This window comes from Malurus melanocephalus, unplaced genomic scaffold (assembly GCF_030028575.1).
Source record: "Malurus melanocephalus ecotype Western Australia unplaced genomic scaffold, MMel_1.1 scaffold_11, whole genome shotgun sequence".
Classification (NCBI taxonomy): Eukaryota; Metazoa; Chordata; class Aves; order Passeriformes; family Maluridae; genus Malurus; species Malurus melanocephalus.
This window is the reverse complement of record NW_026623243.1, coordinates 1,249,477-1,264,056: the sequence shown is the minus strand read 5'-3', so window position 1 is coordinate 1,264,056 and position 14,580 is coordinate 1,249,477. Positions and strand designations below refer to the sequence as shown.

Below are 14,580 nucleotides of genomic sequence, written 5' to 3'. Positions count from 1 at the left end.
AAAAATCATAATCCAATCATGCTTTTGCTCCATTGGGAATGTTTCTACTGAATTAACTATCGCTCAAAAGGGGAGGCAATGTCTTTTGGGTTTTACAAGCTACAGGCACCATACGTGTGGCATYTGGGGGAAACATTGGTTTGTTTGGTCAGGACCTCTGATGTATCTGATGTACTAAAATCAGGTCTCTGGTGTCTGTAGAGTGTTCTGTAGTGAGGTCCCCTGCTGCTAAAATACAAACTGGTTTTGTGAGGTTTAAGTGACATGGAAAGTATCTCCAGTGTTGGTGCAAGCAGTGAATGTCTGTGGTGCACAATTATTGTTGCAGCAACCTGAACCGTTTTTGTTAAATGAAATTTCTGTGTACCTTCTGTTTCAATAATATGTAAGGCTGTAACTTTTAAGAACATGAGCTCATATTTAACGTGGGGGAAGCATTATGTGTGATGCCCATGTAAATATGAATTAGTCTTTAAAAAAACCATAAAAAAATTTTGCCTCTGTTTTAAGTCCTTTCAAATTAGTGATTTCTTTTAACCAAATTTCAATTGCAGAACTGAGAAGAATCTAAGTAGCTCTTCTGCACTGTTAGATTTATATTAATTTCTATGCAGTGTCATATGCTTTTCTAGTTTTTGTTTAACAGTTTGAAAATTGCTTCAGTGGTTGTCATAACTTGATATCCACAAATGTCTTGGCTATGGATTTGATCCACAAAAAAGGAATTAAGGAAAAGGTACACTTGGTGTTAGTGGTCGTCACTTCTCCCCACTCGTGATGAGATCTATCAAGGGTCTCCCTATGTAAAAAAGTGTCTCCCTCTGTAAAAAAGTTAACACAACTCAAAAGTTCCAAGCACCACTTGTGTGTCCAGAATTTTCTCAATCTTTCTGCTGTTTTCACTTCATATTCAGTAGATAAATATTGCTGAGTGCACATTCTTAATCACTAAAAGAGTTTCTTTTAAAGTTGGGTTCTCATGTAYTTTGATGAGTTTAGAATAAAAGCACGTACAATGACCTTGCATGGAAGTAGATATCAAGGTTACCATTTTTCTGATCACTTCATTTTGCATACTGCAAAAATAGTAATATCAACAGCTTTTTTTCTTACTGGGACAGATGTGAATGACCTAACTGTCCTGACCTTGGCTGTTTTCTGTAAGTAAAGGAACATTCTTTGCTTTTCACCTCTTCAGCTTATTTCCATATTTTACAAAACATCATTACATACAAACAATAAAACCATTAGAATGTATAAGTATTTTGGGAAGACTGAAGTTTTAAAATAAGTAAGTAGGGAAGTCACATTTTTAAGTACTGAAGTACAAAGAGATGATGAAAGCAATGTAGAATTAAGGAAAAAATGCTGATTTACAAAACTGAGTTATATCTTCATTAACTTGAATGATCTTCTTTTTAAATGGAAAAATAGGTAAATATCAGTCTAAGTAAAATCTCTTACTTYTTCAAAAGAGTTAATAATTGAGGCTGTCATTTAAGTTCTGCCATGACGCAGGAAAAGTTTTTAGCTTTTTTAATTGTCCCACACCCTCCTTTTTGCAGAAATCAAAGTTCAGTCATTGAAAGTGCCTTCAAGTAGATATTTTTCAAGCAATTGCCTGTTGGCATATATTATTAAAATAATTTTGACCTTCTCTTAGCCCAAAAGGAAAACAAAATTGTTTTTCATATTGGACAGGCTTTCATACTGAGTAAACAAATATAGTTGCAAATATGTGGTTATAATACAAAGAAAAATCAAAATTAGAAATATTCTTGGTGACAAGTTCAATAAGCAGTCTCTTACTCTATTGAGAAATGGAAGAATACAAACTTGGGAATTTATTTTATATTTATTTATATTTATTTATTTATATTTTATATTGTAATTGTATTCTGAAAACCTCAAACATTTGCTTTCATGAAGAACAGTCTTGCCATTTATGGTCAGTCACGTTAGGAGGAGATTTATTGATGGGCTTAGTGGGAGAACCCTTCTGGTCTGGAACATGATCCATCTTCTGCTCTCCAGTATAAACTTTAGCCTCTTTTGAGGATGCCATCAGATTTTGTTCTCTTTCTTTCTGGTGGTCTGGATCAGTTTCTGCAAGGATCTTGTAAGATGCCAGATTGCACAGGTGGCAGATTGCATGTTCTGTTATCACTTCCATACTAGAGTGAAACACTTCTCATCTTGTTGCTAAATGTGGTCAAATATGCATTAAGCAGATTGCTCTAATTGACCTGTAAGCACTGCATAGTGCATTTTTAATTGTTTGTTTGGGGTGKTTTTTTTTATTGGAATGCCTCATTTTCATGAGTGTTTTGGTTTAAGAAGTATCTGATTTAATTGAGGAGTGTTGTGAAGGAGGTGGTGTCACATATTTGGCCTGATGCACTGCGTAGCAGTTTTAGTGAAAAATGACTGAAAAACCTTAGTTTAATGTAATGAATAGTTTGCCAAGCTAATTGTGTGTTCATTAGCAGATCTCATTTAATTAGAGAAACAGTTTTTGCCAGTTTGCAACCCTAATCAGTTTAAGATTTCTGTTAATGAGGAGCAGTTCTTTTGTCCTTAAACCTTAGCTATATACCAAAGGCACTAAGGTCTTGTCAGCATGTGACATATCTGTGGATAGCCCTAGGGACAGAGAGAGCCCTCCATAGCAACTCTGCCCTTGTTTGGCAATTATTCAGGTAAGATGGCAAGATGTGACTGATCTTTTCCAGAAGTGTTCCTCCTTCTTCCCTTTCACCARCTGGGCAGGTCCGTGTGCTGACATGAAGCCCCACTCTACCTCTCCTTCTCTCCACTGCCTTTAAAAATAAGCAGGTGAAAAATGAGTTGGGGAGTCTCATTTATGTTGAGACCCAGCTGTTCTGTTACTGGTTACCCTTCAGAAACCCTGACTGCTGTGACTAACTGGTGGCCATTGTATTTCTTTCATCTTGGTGAACCTCAAAGCTGTGTATTTTCTTAGTGTTTCACTGATTTTAAGATGAAAATTTGTTTCTCTTGTTCTTTAGCCACATTGCTTGCTATAAAATTAAAATGTAGTGCGTTTCTCACAGTTGGGTTTATTTTTGTTCTCTGTCCAAGTTGGATAACGGAGATGAACAAGCAGCYCAGATAAGACGTGAACTGGATGGACGACTACAACTGGCAGAACAAATGGCAAGGGTGAGTGATTGCTTTCTTGTACCAAAAACATAACTTCATATGAGATTGAGTGGGATGATCCATAATGTGTGCTTCTTGTTTCTGATTCTAAAATTAAGCAGAAGATTGTTTGAAAACAATCTGGCAGGTGCATTTCTTTCTGTTCTGATGAATTTCTGTCAGCTGGGGTAGGGAGAAAGCAAAACCTGGTTTTGGAAAGTCATATGTTGTGTGATCCTACATTTCCTTGAACAGCAAGTCAAATTTCCCTCATTTTTTATGTTGGTTAGAAAAAACGTCATAAAAAGAGGAAAGGTCTTTCAACAATGCAATAACAGTCAGTTTTATCTGTCTTCTGTTTTGGCATAGTTTTATTTGAATGATCCTCACAGTATATGATACAGTTTGAAGAAAACTCCTAAGAGTTTGGGTTTTTGTGCTAGAGAACCCTGAACCTTGACCTGTGTTTTTAGTCTCTAACTATAAATTTATCTTAAGGTTTTTTTAGAGTGTAATTTACTGGCTCTGTCATGCTGTGATGAGCTGGTCCACACGACTTGCTATGGGAATTTTGAATCGCAGTCAACTTGCTTGGTCTCGGTTATTGAAACAAAATCAACTGTAAAGATTTTAATATAAATTTTTTATGATAGGCCTTATAACACATAACGATAAAAATTGTCTGGTTTAGGAGCAAGGTGCCTGTCTTTTCAAACAATATATCTGGAGTGGTGTTTGTTTCTCATGTCTGAAACATATATTTTAGAAAAATTTGCATTTTTGTTTAATCTTGACTGACACTCCCAAGCATCCAATATTCAATATTTGGTGAAACTGTTCATAAAACTGGCTCTGTATGTGCTTATGTATGCAGTATATGTGTATATGTGTTTCTTCTTTGTGTTTATTGTYGTAAACACAATATTTAAATACTATTAACTAAATTCAACAGAGGAAAAAAAAGTGAAGTTCTCTCTAATGTTTAAGAGAGAAATGATTTAAATGAACCAGTGGGTAGTAATTAAACATTACTTTCAAAATGAATGACTCATTATTAAAAAGGTAAATAATGATGGGAGTTTCATGTCATGATTGTAGTTTAATAGCTTTATATTAAAAGCATGAATGTGATTGACTTATTTTTGGTAGCATGGGAAATAGATGAAGTAACAAAACTATTATCATTTTATAAATGTCAGTTTATGAATATTGAAGGTAACATTAAAGGTGTATTATTAATTCCTAYACTTAAAACACCTGTTATTAGAAATACCCAATGTGTGGTTCTTCAACTTGGATTTATGGTTAAATGATGTGGGGGGGGTGTGCAAGGTTCCATTTGTACTTTATTTCTTCTTTTCAAAATTAACTAAATTTATGGGCCTTTCAATTACTGTTTTGAAGACATAATAGTAGATTAACACTGAAATAGTTCTRTTTTTATTTATTGTCCCTTAACTGAAAGCAAGTTGATAAATTAACATGATATATATTGTGGGGATTTTTTTTCCTCCCTAACTTTTAAAATATATTTTCCAAGGAAAGAAAATTCCCAAAATTCGTGACAAGGGAAATGGAGAGCATGTACATAGAAGAGTTGCGGTCTTCGGTGAATTTGCTGATGGCAAATTTGGAAAGTCTGCCAGTGTCTAAAGGTGGGCCAGAATTCAAACTGCAGAAGTTGAAGAGATCACAGAATTCTGCATTCTTGGACATAGGAGATGAAAATGAAGTTCAGCTGTCGAAGTCTGATGTGGTTCTCTCCTTCACATTAGAGGTAGTCACAAATTTCACAGAAAAGTTGTTGATGGTTTAAATTGCTATAATATCTGCCTTGATACTTTTGTGTTATCAGTCCTTTCTTGGTAATTTTAAAATGTTATGTTAAGGAAATAAATTGTGCTTTGTATCTTTGGTAATTAGGATTTAGAATGCAGCTGTATGATGCATTTTCCTCTTTCAGCAGTAGTTACATTTGGGCCCACACAGCAGTGTGAAAAGTTGAATTTCTCATACAAATGTAACTTTAAATGAATTCTTGTTCATTAAATAGCTAAATATAACTTTAAATGTAATAATAAAACACTTGTTATCAGGAGTGCATTCACAGAATTTTGTAAACAAGTAGCATTTTCTTACTGGAAGCATTTAGAGAAAACACAGTAATTTTTCTTTACTGGTGATCATAGCAATTTTTTATAATATTCTGCATTTTCCTCAAGGAGATACCTAGTGTTTTCTGAGATTATGCTGGAAGCCTGGCCTGTACAGATACCGTCCTAATCCATATAAGCTCAACTGACTTCAAGAGGGAGTCACAAATACATTTGGTCATTTAAACATATCTGACAATGGAATAGAATCCTAGAATTGTTTGGGTTCGAAGGGACCTCAAAGATCATCTAATTCCAAGCCCCYAACCATGGTCAGGGACACCTTCCATTAGACATGATTGATTAAAGCTCCCTCCAGCCTRGCCTTGAAGACTTTCAGCATCATAACTCAGGTCCGATTCTGCAAATGTGCACACCTATAAATGCTTATCTTGCTTTCAGTAATAATAGTATCAAAATATTATCACCGTGTGCAYTGTGTATTTGTTGGTAAAAAGGTGACACTATTGTTTTGTGTGCTTGAAGTGGCTTTAGTTTGTTTAAGGAAGCAGATAATGTTGCACAATAAATATTCAAATTGTTAAAAAGTTTAAAAGAAATAACATTTTTTTTTATCTTTTAAGCATTGTTTTTCTTAAGTGAAGAAAGTATCTGTTTTTTTCCTGTGTTGTTGAAAAGTCAAATAATTTTTTTATGTCTCATCATTAAAGATGTAGAATTCAGAACATCAAATATGCACAATGAAAAGGTTTCAATTCTTTTTATCACAGAGAAATTACTTATCCCACAATATGTAATTTTAATATTACTAACTAATAATGTAAAAWCCCAACATCAGCTTTCAAAGAGTACTAGGATCCATCATTCTATTTGCCAAAATGTATGAGTTCCTCAAGCATGTAAAGCTGGAGTTCAGTCCTCAGCGTTGAAGTGTATGAAAAGATGAAGTATTTATAACTCCTGTGCTGTATCCTGTGTGTGTCCATCATATGTGCTGTGTCTGCTTCAAGGCCAATAGCAAGCCTGAAATGGTCCATAAATAGCAKTTACAAAGAATAGTTGTGAAGAATCTAAAAAGTACCTAAAAAAGTTAGGCAGTGATATTTCTGGTCTTCCAGAAAGTGTGCTTGGTGATGGATGTAAGTGGAAGAAAAGCCTWTTCTGTCCCTCTAGAGAGAACTATTTCATACTAAAAATGATGTGATATTTAGGGGAAAAGCACAGTAAAGGTCGGAAAAAATCATGAAATGAAAAATGACGGAGTTATTATTTCTGGTAAATTTATAGCAGCTTTGCTTTGTTTATAGCCCTTACTCTCTTCCAGCAGAAATGCTAGACTATTAGGTCTGGTGAACTAAGGTTTTTATTTTTTTCCCCATTAGCAATAAAGAGTTTTGCTGTGAGATAAGTAATCTACAGTTCATCCTGTGCAAGGCAAAGGAATAAAGTATTACTCTACATGTGATAGTTTTTAGTAGGGCAGAGTTTCATTTTAAACATGATAGTAACCACATAAGTTGACTCTCTTGSCAAACGTATGTGCTTATTTTGCTCTTGGGATGCAAAATCTCAGAAGATATAAGGGCAAAAGGAAACAGTTGAATTGATATTAATGAAGACTGAAATGTGGAAGATGTGATCATTTTCTATGCAAATGGCAAAAGAAGAAATGTTGACTGCATTTCCTTGAAGACAGAGTGCTTCGTTTTTTGAAAACGTGAGGTCATATGTASTCAATTTCACATTTCTTGAACAGCATATAAACATTTCTATGTCACATCTTGTGTGGGGACTCAGTTATAGGGTAAACAGCAAAATCCCTGTTAAGGGCTGTTGAACAGGGCATGAAGGAATAGGAAATCTACAGTGTGTAGGACAGAGTGGAAGAACCTAAAATTTTCTAGGTGGGAGTAAAGTGGCCAGGGTTTTTGCTGTCGCTGAGTGTTGTTATTACTTACAGTAAAAGAAATACCAACAATGTTCTAGTGGGAGTGAACCTGACTGACTAAGGTCAGAGACATCCCTGAGATTACTGCCAACTACAGTCATTGTTTTTACAAGTTGGATGTTTTCTTAAATATCCTGTTTGTAGAAATTTAGAAAAAAAAATTGTAGTAGTAGGAGAAGACTTATTTATATTCTTCAGCTGTTAGACAAYTTCAAAAATAGACAAGCATTTAGGAAGCTGTTTATCAGCTAATGAGCTAGAACATCCACTAGTGTCAGTTTCCTTTGGAAGGAATGAAGTGCAACTTYTTTCCATTGCTGGAATCCAGAATGGTTACCAAAGAAAAATGTACTGTRCAATTAAGTTGGAAACTCAGGAAAAGAAGTATCAACATAAAAATAGTAAACATGAAGTCAGTATTCAGCAAGGGCATAYATTTGGTATGTGGAAAGACCATGAGTGGTATTACCTGGCAGGACCTGTAGTGCTGTCGCTCAGTGATCTACTTGAATTCCCGGATAAGAATAGATGGAAAAGAGGGATGTCTTTGTCATTCTCCCTGAACTGCTGTTATTATTTATAAAGCATGATAGGCAGTGTTGATAATCCATGAGTAATRTAAATGATCAATGACTGTCATCTCACTGTAATATTTACAATCTAGCAATTTTACAAGACATTTATTATTGCTAAGGTTCTGGGACTTTTACAGTTCAAAGGATTTTACTGCTGGGGGTGAAGTCTGGTTTAATTTACTTGAATTGGAACAAAGTGGCACTCATGTGAAGAAGTTTAATAGCAGCATATTTTAGTAGTTGCTTTCTGACCTAAGAAACCAATTGGTTCTAATGAGACCAAAGTTAGTCATTACTTCTGGCACCTTTAAAATKAATTAAACAAATTTTGGTTTACGTGTAAGGTTCAGTTGAGGACAGCTTCTTTTGCTGATAGAGTACATTTTTCCCAATTTCTTTGCATGACCCCAAATGGAACTGGCAAGAAAAGCAGGTTTTCCAAAGAAAGCAGGGGAACCTGACTGTCTTCTCAAGTCTTCTGAATTAGAAACATCTGAAATGCAAAAATTCCAATAAGTTCACACTGTGACAAACTGTAATATTTATAAAAGGCAGRGAGCATTTAAAGCAGAGCTGCATTTGGCTTTTCTGAGCTAGTGTAGAGTAGTCTAGAGGAGGTGAAAATCTGTCAGATCTGCCAAGCTCATGATTTCCCCAGTGAGGAAAACTTTCAGGGCACAGCTGGTAGCCATGGCTTTTTCTGTTTCTCTTCTCCCTCTTCCCCATATGCACACTGAACCTGACTGTAAGTACTGCAMTGGGAGAAGGAAAAGATGTGATGGGTGGGGAAAAAAATACTCAGACCAATGCTCAGACCTGCCTGTTGCACAGAACAACACCAAATCCCTTCTGAGGTTCAAGAGTTGCAGCCTCCAGGGACACAGAATCATAATTTGCCTTTGTAGATGTGATCAATGTATTTACTTGCTTAGCATCTGGCTTAGTAACCTATTTGTTCTATAAATATTCACTTAGATGACTGGTTAAAAGATAGACTTCCTCATGTATAAAGATTTAAAATTRTATTCAGACATTAGTCTCAAATTCAGCTATTGACATTTAAACGATGATTGGAGTGAGTTTTTGGTTGTTGTCCAAGGAGAAACAGAGCAAAAATTTCAATTCCTATGAGACATCATTGAAGCGGAAAAAGAAGATAAAATAAAAACTCTTGTCTGTTAAGATTTGAGTGAGTGCATTTGGGGGATTTTTCMTTTTTTTTTCTTTCTTTTTACCTCTGTGTAGCATAGCACTACAATAACTGTGTGCTGTAATTTTTTCTGAAGGACAAACTGTTTGCTTTCTTTTCCTCAGATTGTTATAATGGAGGTACAAGGTTTAAAGTCAGTTGCTCCCAATCGGATTGTCTACTGCACCATGGAAGTGGAAGGGGGTGAGAAGCTCCAGACRGACCAAGCAGAAGCTTCCAGGCCACAGTAAGCCCCTCTGCTGTTGCTGTACCCAATCTCTTTTCTTTCATGGGAGAACTTGTCTGATTATCTTTACAATTTTTACAATTAGCTTCCTGCTAGGTTATGTGAAGTATTTTTCATTTTTCTTAAATTCTTTCTGAAAAATTAAAATATGAAATATAGTTATTTAGGGTGAAGTAAATAAAAAGTGTGGATGATGTCCAAAGGAAAGCCATTAAATGTATGGGTGAGGAAAAGAACTAGAGACTGCATCCTCCAAAAATACAAACCTCTTGATGGATGTTAGCCTGAGGTGATTTTATGTGTTCTAGGTTAATGTTCAGGTGGCCTTATGGAGTGTAATGTACAACTGGAGGGAAATCAATACTCAGTAATCAATCTTGACAAAGCTTGCTCACCTGCTGAGCCTGTTTCATTTCAAATTATAGGATCCACTTCTTTCAATTAATTTTTGATGGAGGCAGTCAGCAAACTGACTTGGAAGGGGATAACATCATGCCATCTGTAGATGAACCAGTTAGKGTAGCAGAGAGTAAGAAATTAAATTGGTGGATTTGTTTGACCTACACACTGTCTTCAGACACTTTTCACTCTGTTAAAATGTCATTTGGAATCTGTTGTGGGTAACTTTCCAGACAGCATGTTGGGATTTTACTGGCACCATAGTGTGCCTTGTGAAAGACAATTTAAAAATTGCAGTTGTTACAATATCCGAAAAAACATCTTCTATGGAATTGGGTTGGTAGTTTCTATTCCATTCRGACCACAAAGACAGTCTTATGTTAGGCAAAATTAAAAGCACAATTTTATCTGTCTCTTCCACGGTTGGGAGTAGGAGTAGATCTAATTTGGTGGACTTTCTTCTAGCTGCAGCAAATTTCCTTGGCAAGTAAGCCAGCAGCATATTCAAACAGCTTTGCAGAACACTAAGTATGTGGGACAAGATGTAAAATTCATTTGTCACAGTCCMTGGCTGTGCTCCTTCTCCAGGATATAGGAATGCTTTTTCTTATCATTTCCATGTACTACGTGGGGACCTTCTAACAGTGATGATAATGCAAAAGACACACAGATGTACACATTGAAGCAAGGTCATAAGTGGCATTCAACATCACCTGCTCATTTTTGACCTTTTGGGGTGTTCTCTGGTGGCTYAGGGTCCCATGAGACCCAGAAGGCTTTTTCATGAAGGACACATCTCCAAACTGTCCTTTATCCTCAAACTCAAGAGTTGCACTCATTGTTTCCTGCAGCAAGTGCCTACAGCCTTTGCCTTCTGACACAGCCAAGGTTCTTTTTTCTTCTGAGAGTGTGTCTCTCTTTTCTCTTACCCTTGAACTTGTTAGGGTCTGTTTGGAATGCTTGGATAACCTCTAATGTCATTGGTATGAGTCTTTAAATCACCTGGAACACACAGATGTTTGAATTTGGGGTGTGTTTATCCTCCTTCCAGAAAAGTCAGTGGAAGTTGAGGGTTTTGTTTTCTCTAGCTACTTCCAGATATGGTGAACAAAACATGATAGGGATGGTTCATGATCAGTTCATGGCTTACTTATTTCATACTGAAGGTTAAGGTAAAYGTTGTAAAATCAATCAGAAGTGTATTGTTGCATCAAGTAAAAGTTACTAACAGATTAACTGATTTTCCTACTTGTAAAAGTAGAAGCTTTGTGAAAAGAAATTTCCAGAAAAGACAGAATCAATACAAGAACAACTGGAGTGTTTTTAGGAAAAGGTTTTTAGTGTTTAGGAAAAGGTTAGGAGCTGCTTCAAGATTGTAAACTGATTTAATTAACTTCAGGCTCAAAAGGTATGAGTTGATTCAATATAGGGAAAAAACAGATTATGGGCTATTCCATAAAAGTGATATTGTGTGAACCAAACTCATGTATTTGTTTGGAAAAAATTGTGCATCTTCAGAAGGTGAATTTGTTGAGAGATGCCCTGAACTGTAYTTTGGAAGCCCAGGAATGGGAATAATTTGTGCCTGTTGACCTGCTGTCCTGTAAAAAATGTAACTTAAAGGGACAAGGATCATAGAGCTCTGAAAAGTACCTGGTTCTGGTGCTTCTCTGAGTTATGCTGCTTTCCCTTTCTGACAAGAGTGATTAGGAGACACTGGCATGCAGTATGATTATGAGCATTTAGAGACGTAGCTTTTGAGCACAGATAGAGATGTCGTTTGAGGCAATGGGGGAGGATATTAAATTAGACAAGCATGAAATTAGCAAATTAYGAGCAAACAGTAAGAAGATGGAGGAAGCTGCCTATGGGATGGGACATGCTTTCTTCCATAGCTTAGTTTTTCTGTTAGAGCCAAATCAGGTTTTCTTGGCAGTAGCAATATTGCTTTTATTGATTRGTGGCAGAGGCAACTAAGAGGGCTTAGCAGAGTTTAATCAGAAATTACGCTGGTGGAGGAGCACTGGTGGGCAAGCACAGCCAGACCATTTCTTTCCCAATACAGAAAAAACAGCTGTCAGATGCCTGAGGCTACTGCCTGCCTGCTCTGCCTGCTGCTGGAGCTGGCTTCTGACTGGTATAATTTTTGGTACTGTCTTTCTGATACGAGGAAAAGGTATCAGCGAGGCTGGAGGAGATCATAACTTCAGATTTTATATAGGACGTGCAGCTAGAAAAGGGTACCAAAGCTCTCATCCTAAGCACAGAATGAGACAGTGATGAAAAGTGWGTGATTACTGCCAGCCTGCTGTGGGAGACTGCTGGCAGGAGATCCAAATCATGTGCTTGTCACACACATTTTCCCGCAGTCAGTTTATCGTTTTGAACTGGTTGCTACATTTGTGAAAAAAAGCAGTATAAAGAATTATTTATGCCTATTTTTTTTATCTGTGAAACATCAGTGTATGCAGTGCAATGTTACTACTCAGGAAGAAGTTTCAAAATCTTTGGCAGTGAAAAGGATAAAATGAGATGCTCAGATGAATGTTTTAAAATGCCACTGCAAACCAGTGTGATCTTAGAGGAGAGATTAATGGGAGCATGAGTCAAGTGTAGACTTAATTTACAATTTATACACTATTCCAAAATGCTGACTGTTTTCTCAGTTATCTTTATAAATGTATATAAGTATTCCTCTAAATCCCTGAGTGTCACCATAAGAGTAAAAAGAAAATCAGAAGCAATATTMTTTTTGAAAGGGAAGATGCCTGATTAAAGTTCCTGGAAGGAGAGCATAGTTTTCATTAGTAGTAAATAGTTTCTGGTTTCTTAATGCATTTAACCCCTGCTCTCTCTCTTTTTGAATACTGACTTGGTGAATTTAAGTGCTTAATTTTTTCTTTAGCAGGCTGAATAAAGTACTGCTCGTATGTATCTTACTGAGTAATTAATGGTTATTTTTAAATGCAAATGCCACAAAACAGTGTAATTTTACTGAGCTTATGTCTTGGACAGTTTTGCAAACAGCTTCACATACAAACCCTTTAAAATTTTTATAACTGCCTGTGAAATATTTCTTTATTCCTTCCAACTGTTTGTGCCTTTTAGCCCTGCTGAAAATCCCTCCAAGCTAGCCTGTGACCTTTTCTACCAGAGATCAGTAAGCAGAGCCCTCAGAGGGCCCTTTTAGTTGTGTGAAGCTTTGCATAACTTTGTTGCTGTGATGCCACAGGGGGTTGTCTGCAAAAATCCAGTGCTAATTTCRTTTTTCAAATGTTACCAAAGTGGCCTTGTTTTTAGTCTTGTGGAGTCTGGTATGCACATTTTTTTTTTCTTAGCCCTGATTTTTATTTATTCTGAATATTARATAATGTGATTTCTTGAAAGTGTCATGTTTTAGGCATATGTAATCATACCTAAAAATAAAAAATGGAAACATGCTGTCATTGGCATTACATGTGACATTCTTGTCATATATTTATACAGCAGGAAAAGATCATACCTTGATTATGAGAAAACTTTTATAGAGACAGGATATTCTTCATGTGAACAAGATAAATAAGAATATCATATTTTACTGCCAGCGAATGCAGAATCTTACTAAAARGGCTATTATATGTTAGAAGTATGTGAAGAATGCAAGATTAAATCTGACTAGAGGAGGCAGGGAACCTTGGTCACTACTGCACAAATAAAGTAAATGTTGCTCACATTATTTTTAAGCCATATTCTACCATTATTAATTCCGTAAAGTATTTGAAGAATGAGAACTTGTGGATACATTGACTAAAATTGCATCACAAAACCTTCRTAAAGAGCAGTTAAAAATTAGACAAAAAGCCTAATTTCCAAAATTTAAAACTTTCTTGAGACATGTTTGCTCATAAAAAAGTAGTATTTTTTTAATAGGATATTTTGAGGGTGTGGCCTAAGATAACATTTCTGAAGGGAAARAGGATTGATAACATTTATAACATGTTACAATCATGTGCCAAACAGCAGAAAGTTTTCTTTCTTCATCTTCACYGCAKCCGTTAGAAGGGAATATTCAGTTTYCTGAAGCTGAAGAAGTGTAGCATGGAAGAAATTAGGATGGAAGGAAATAATTCAGGTTAGTTGTATTCCATGCTCTATTTGGATAGTTAACAATAAACATAATCCTTATTCCACAAAGGYGTGTATTAGGGTTTATAATATATATACCCTATATAATACAAATAGAGAGAGTATTAACCTTCCTCATCTCGTGGCACTGCTGGAAAGAATAGCTGTGTACCTGTGTTCTTTTAAAATGTAAATTACATTACATGTCTCTTGCAAGACTGAYACCAGCTTTATTTCACAGTGCATTTTGGAAATATTTGGGTTTGRGGATGCATGTCCCACCCATGCCTTTCACTGTAACATTCACTGCTTGGAGGGAGGCTCTTCACACRCTGCTTAATGTACAACTTTTATCTGTTTCCATTCTCATTCCCACCTGATTCACAGCAAATGCAACTAATATCTTGSAGACAGATATGAGCTTACTCTAACATTGTGCTAAAGCATATACAGGTGTGTGATCCAGCTTAAAACTGGAAGGCATTTGGCTGTGAGTAGCATGGTGGAGCCAAAGCTAATGAAATATTGCTTATAAGCAAAATGGTTTTGATCAGGCTAAGCCTTATTCTAATGTAGCTGCCTGGTCTCTGGCTGGGACAAAATGAAGTCAAAGGCAGCCTGTAAATTATCATCTAGAGAGGCGTGGCCTGGCAAAAAAAAAAAAAAAAAAAAAAAAAAAGGAGTTGAGAAGTATTACCAGAAATTTTATCTCTGGTCTCCTCCTGGAATATTCTGGTAGAGTGAATTTGAAATTTGTCATTCATAGTGGTTTGCGTCTATTTTATCTTTGGAAAATTAATTTTTTTTTTGTGGGCAGTGGTTGACAAGAAAACAATTCCTTT

General features: G+C 36.0%; 1 protein-coding gene across 4 annotated transcripts in view; it reads left to right on the top strand.

The window, feature by feature from the left end:
• CADPS2 (calcium dependent secretion activator 2) overlaps positions 1 to 14,580 on the top strand; it is a 270,492-nt gene that overhangs the window by 109,275 nt on the left and 146,637 nt on the right. For all 4 annotated transcript variants that reach the window (XM_057378528.1, XM_057378520.1, XM_057378511.1 and 1 more), the window contains exons 4-6: positions 3,103 to 3,183; positions 4,703 to 4,939; positions 9,114 to 9,235. In XM_057378528.1, coding sequence (XP_057234511.1) covers positions 3,103 to 3,183; positions 4,703 to 4,939; positions 9,114 to 9,235 — 440 coding nt within the window. The remainder of the gene's footprint in view (positions 1 to 3,102; positions 3,184 to 4,702; positions 4,940 to 9,113; positions 9,236 to 14,580) is intronic.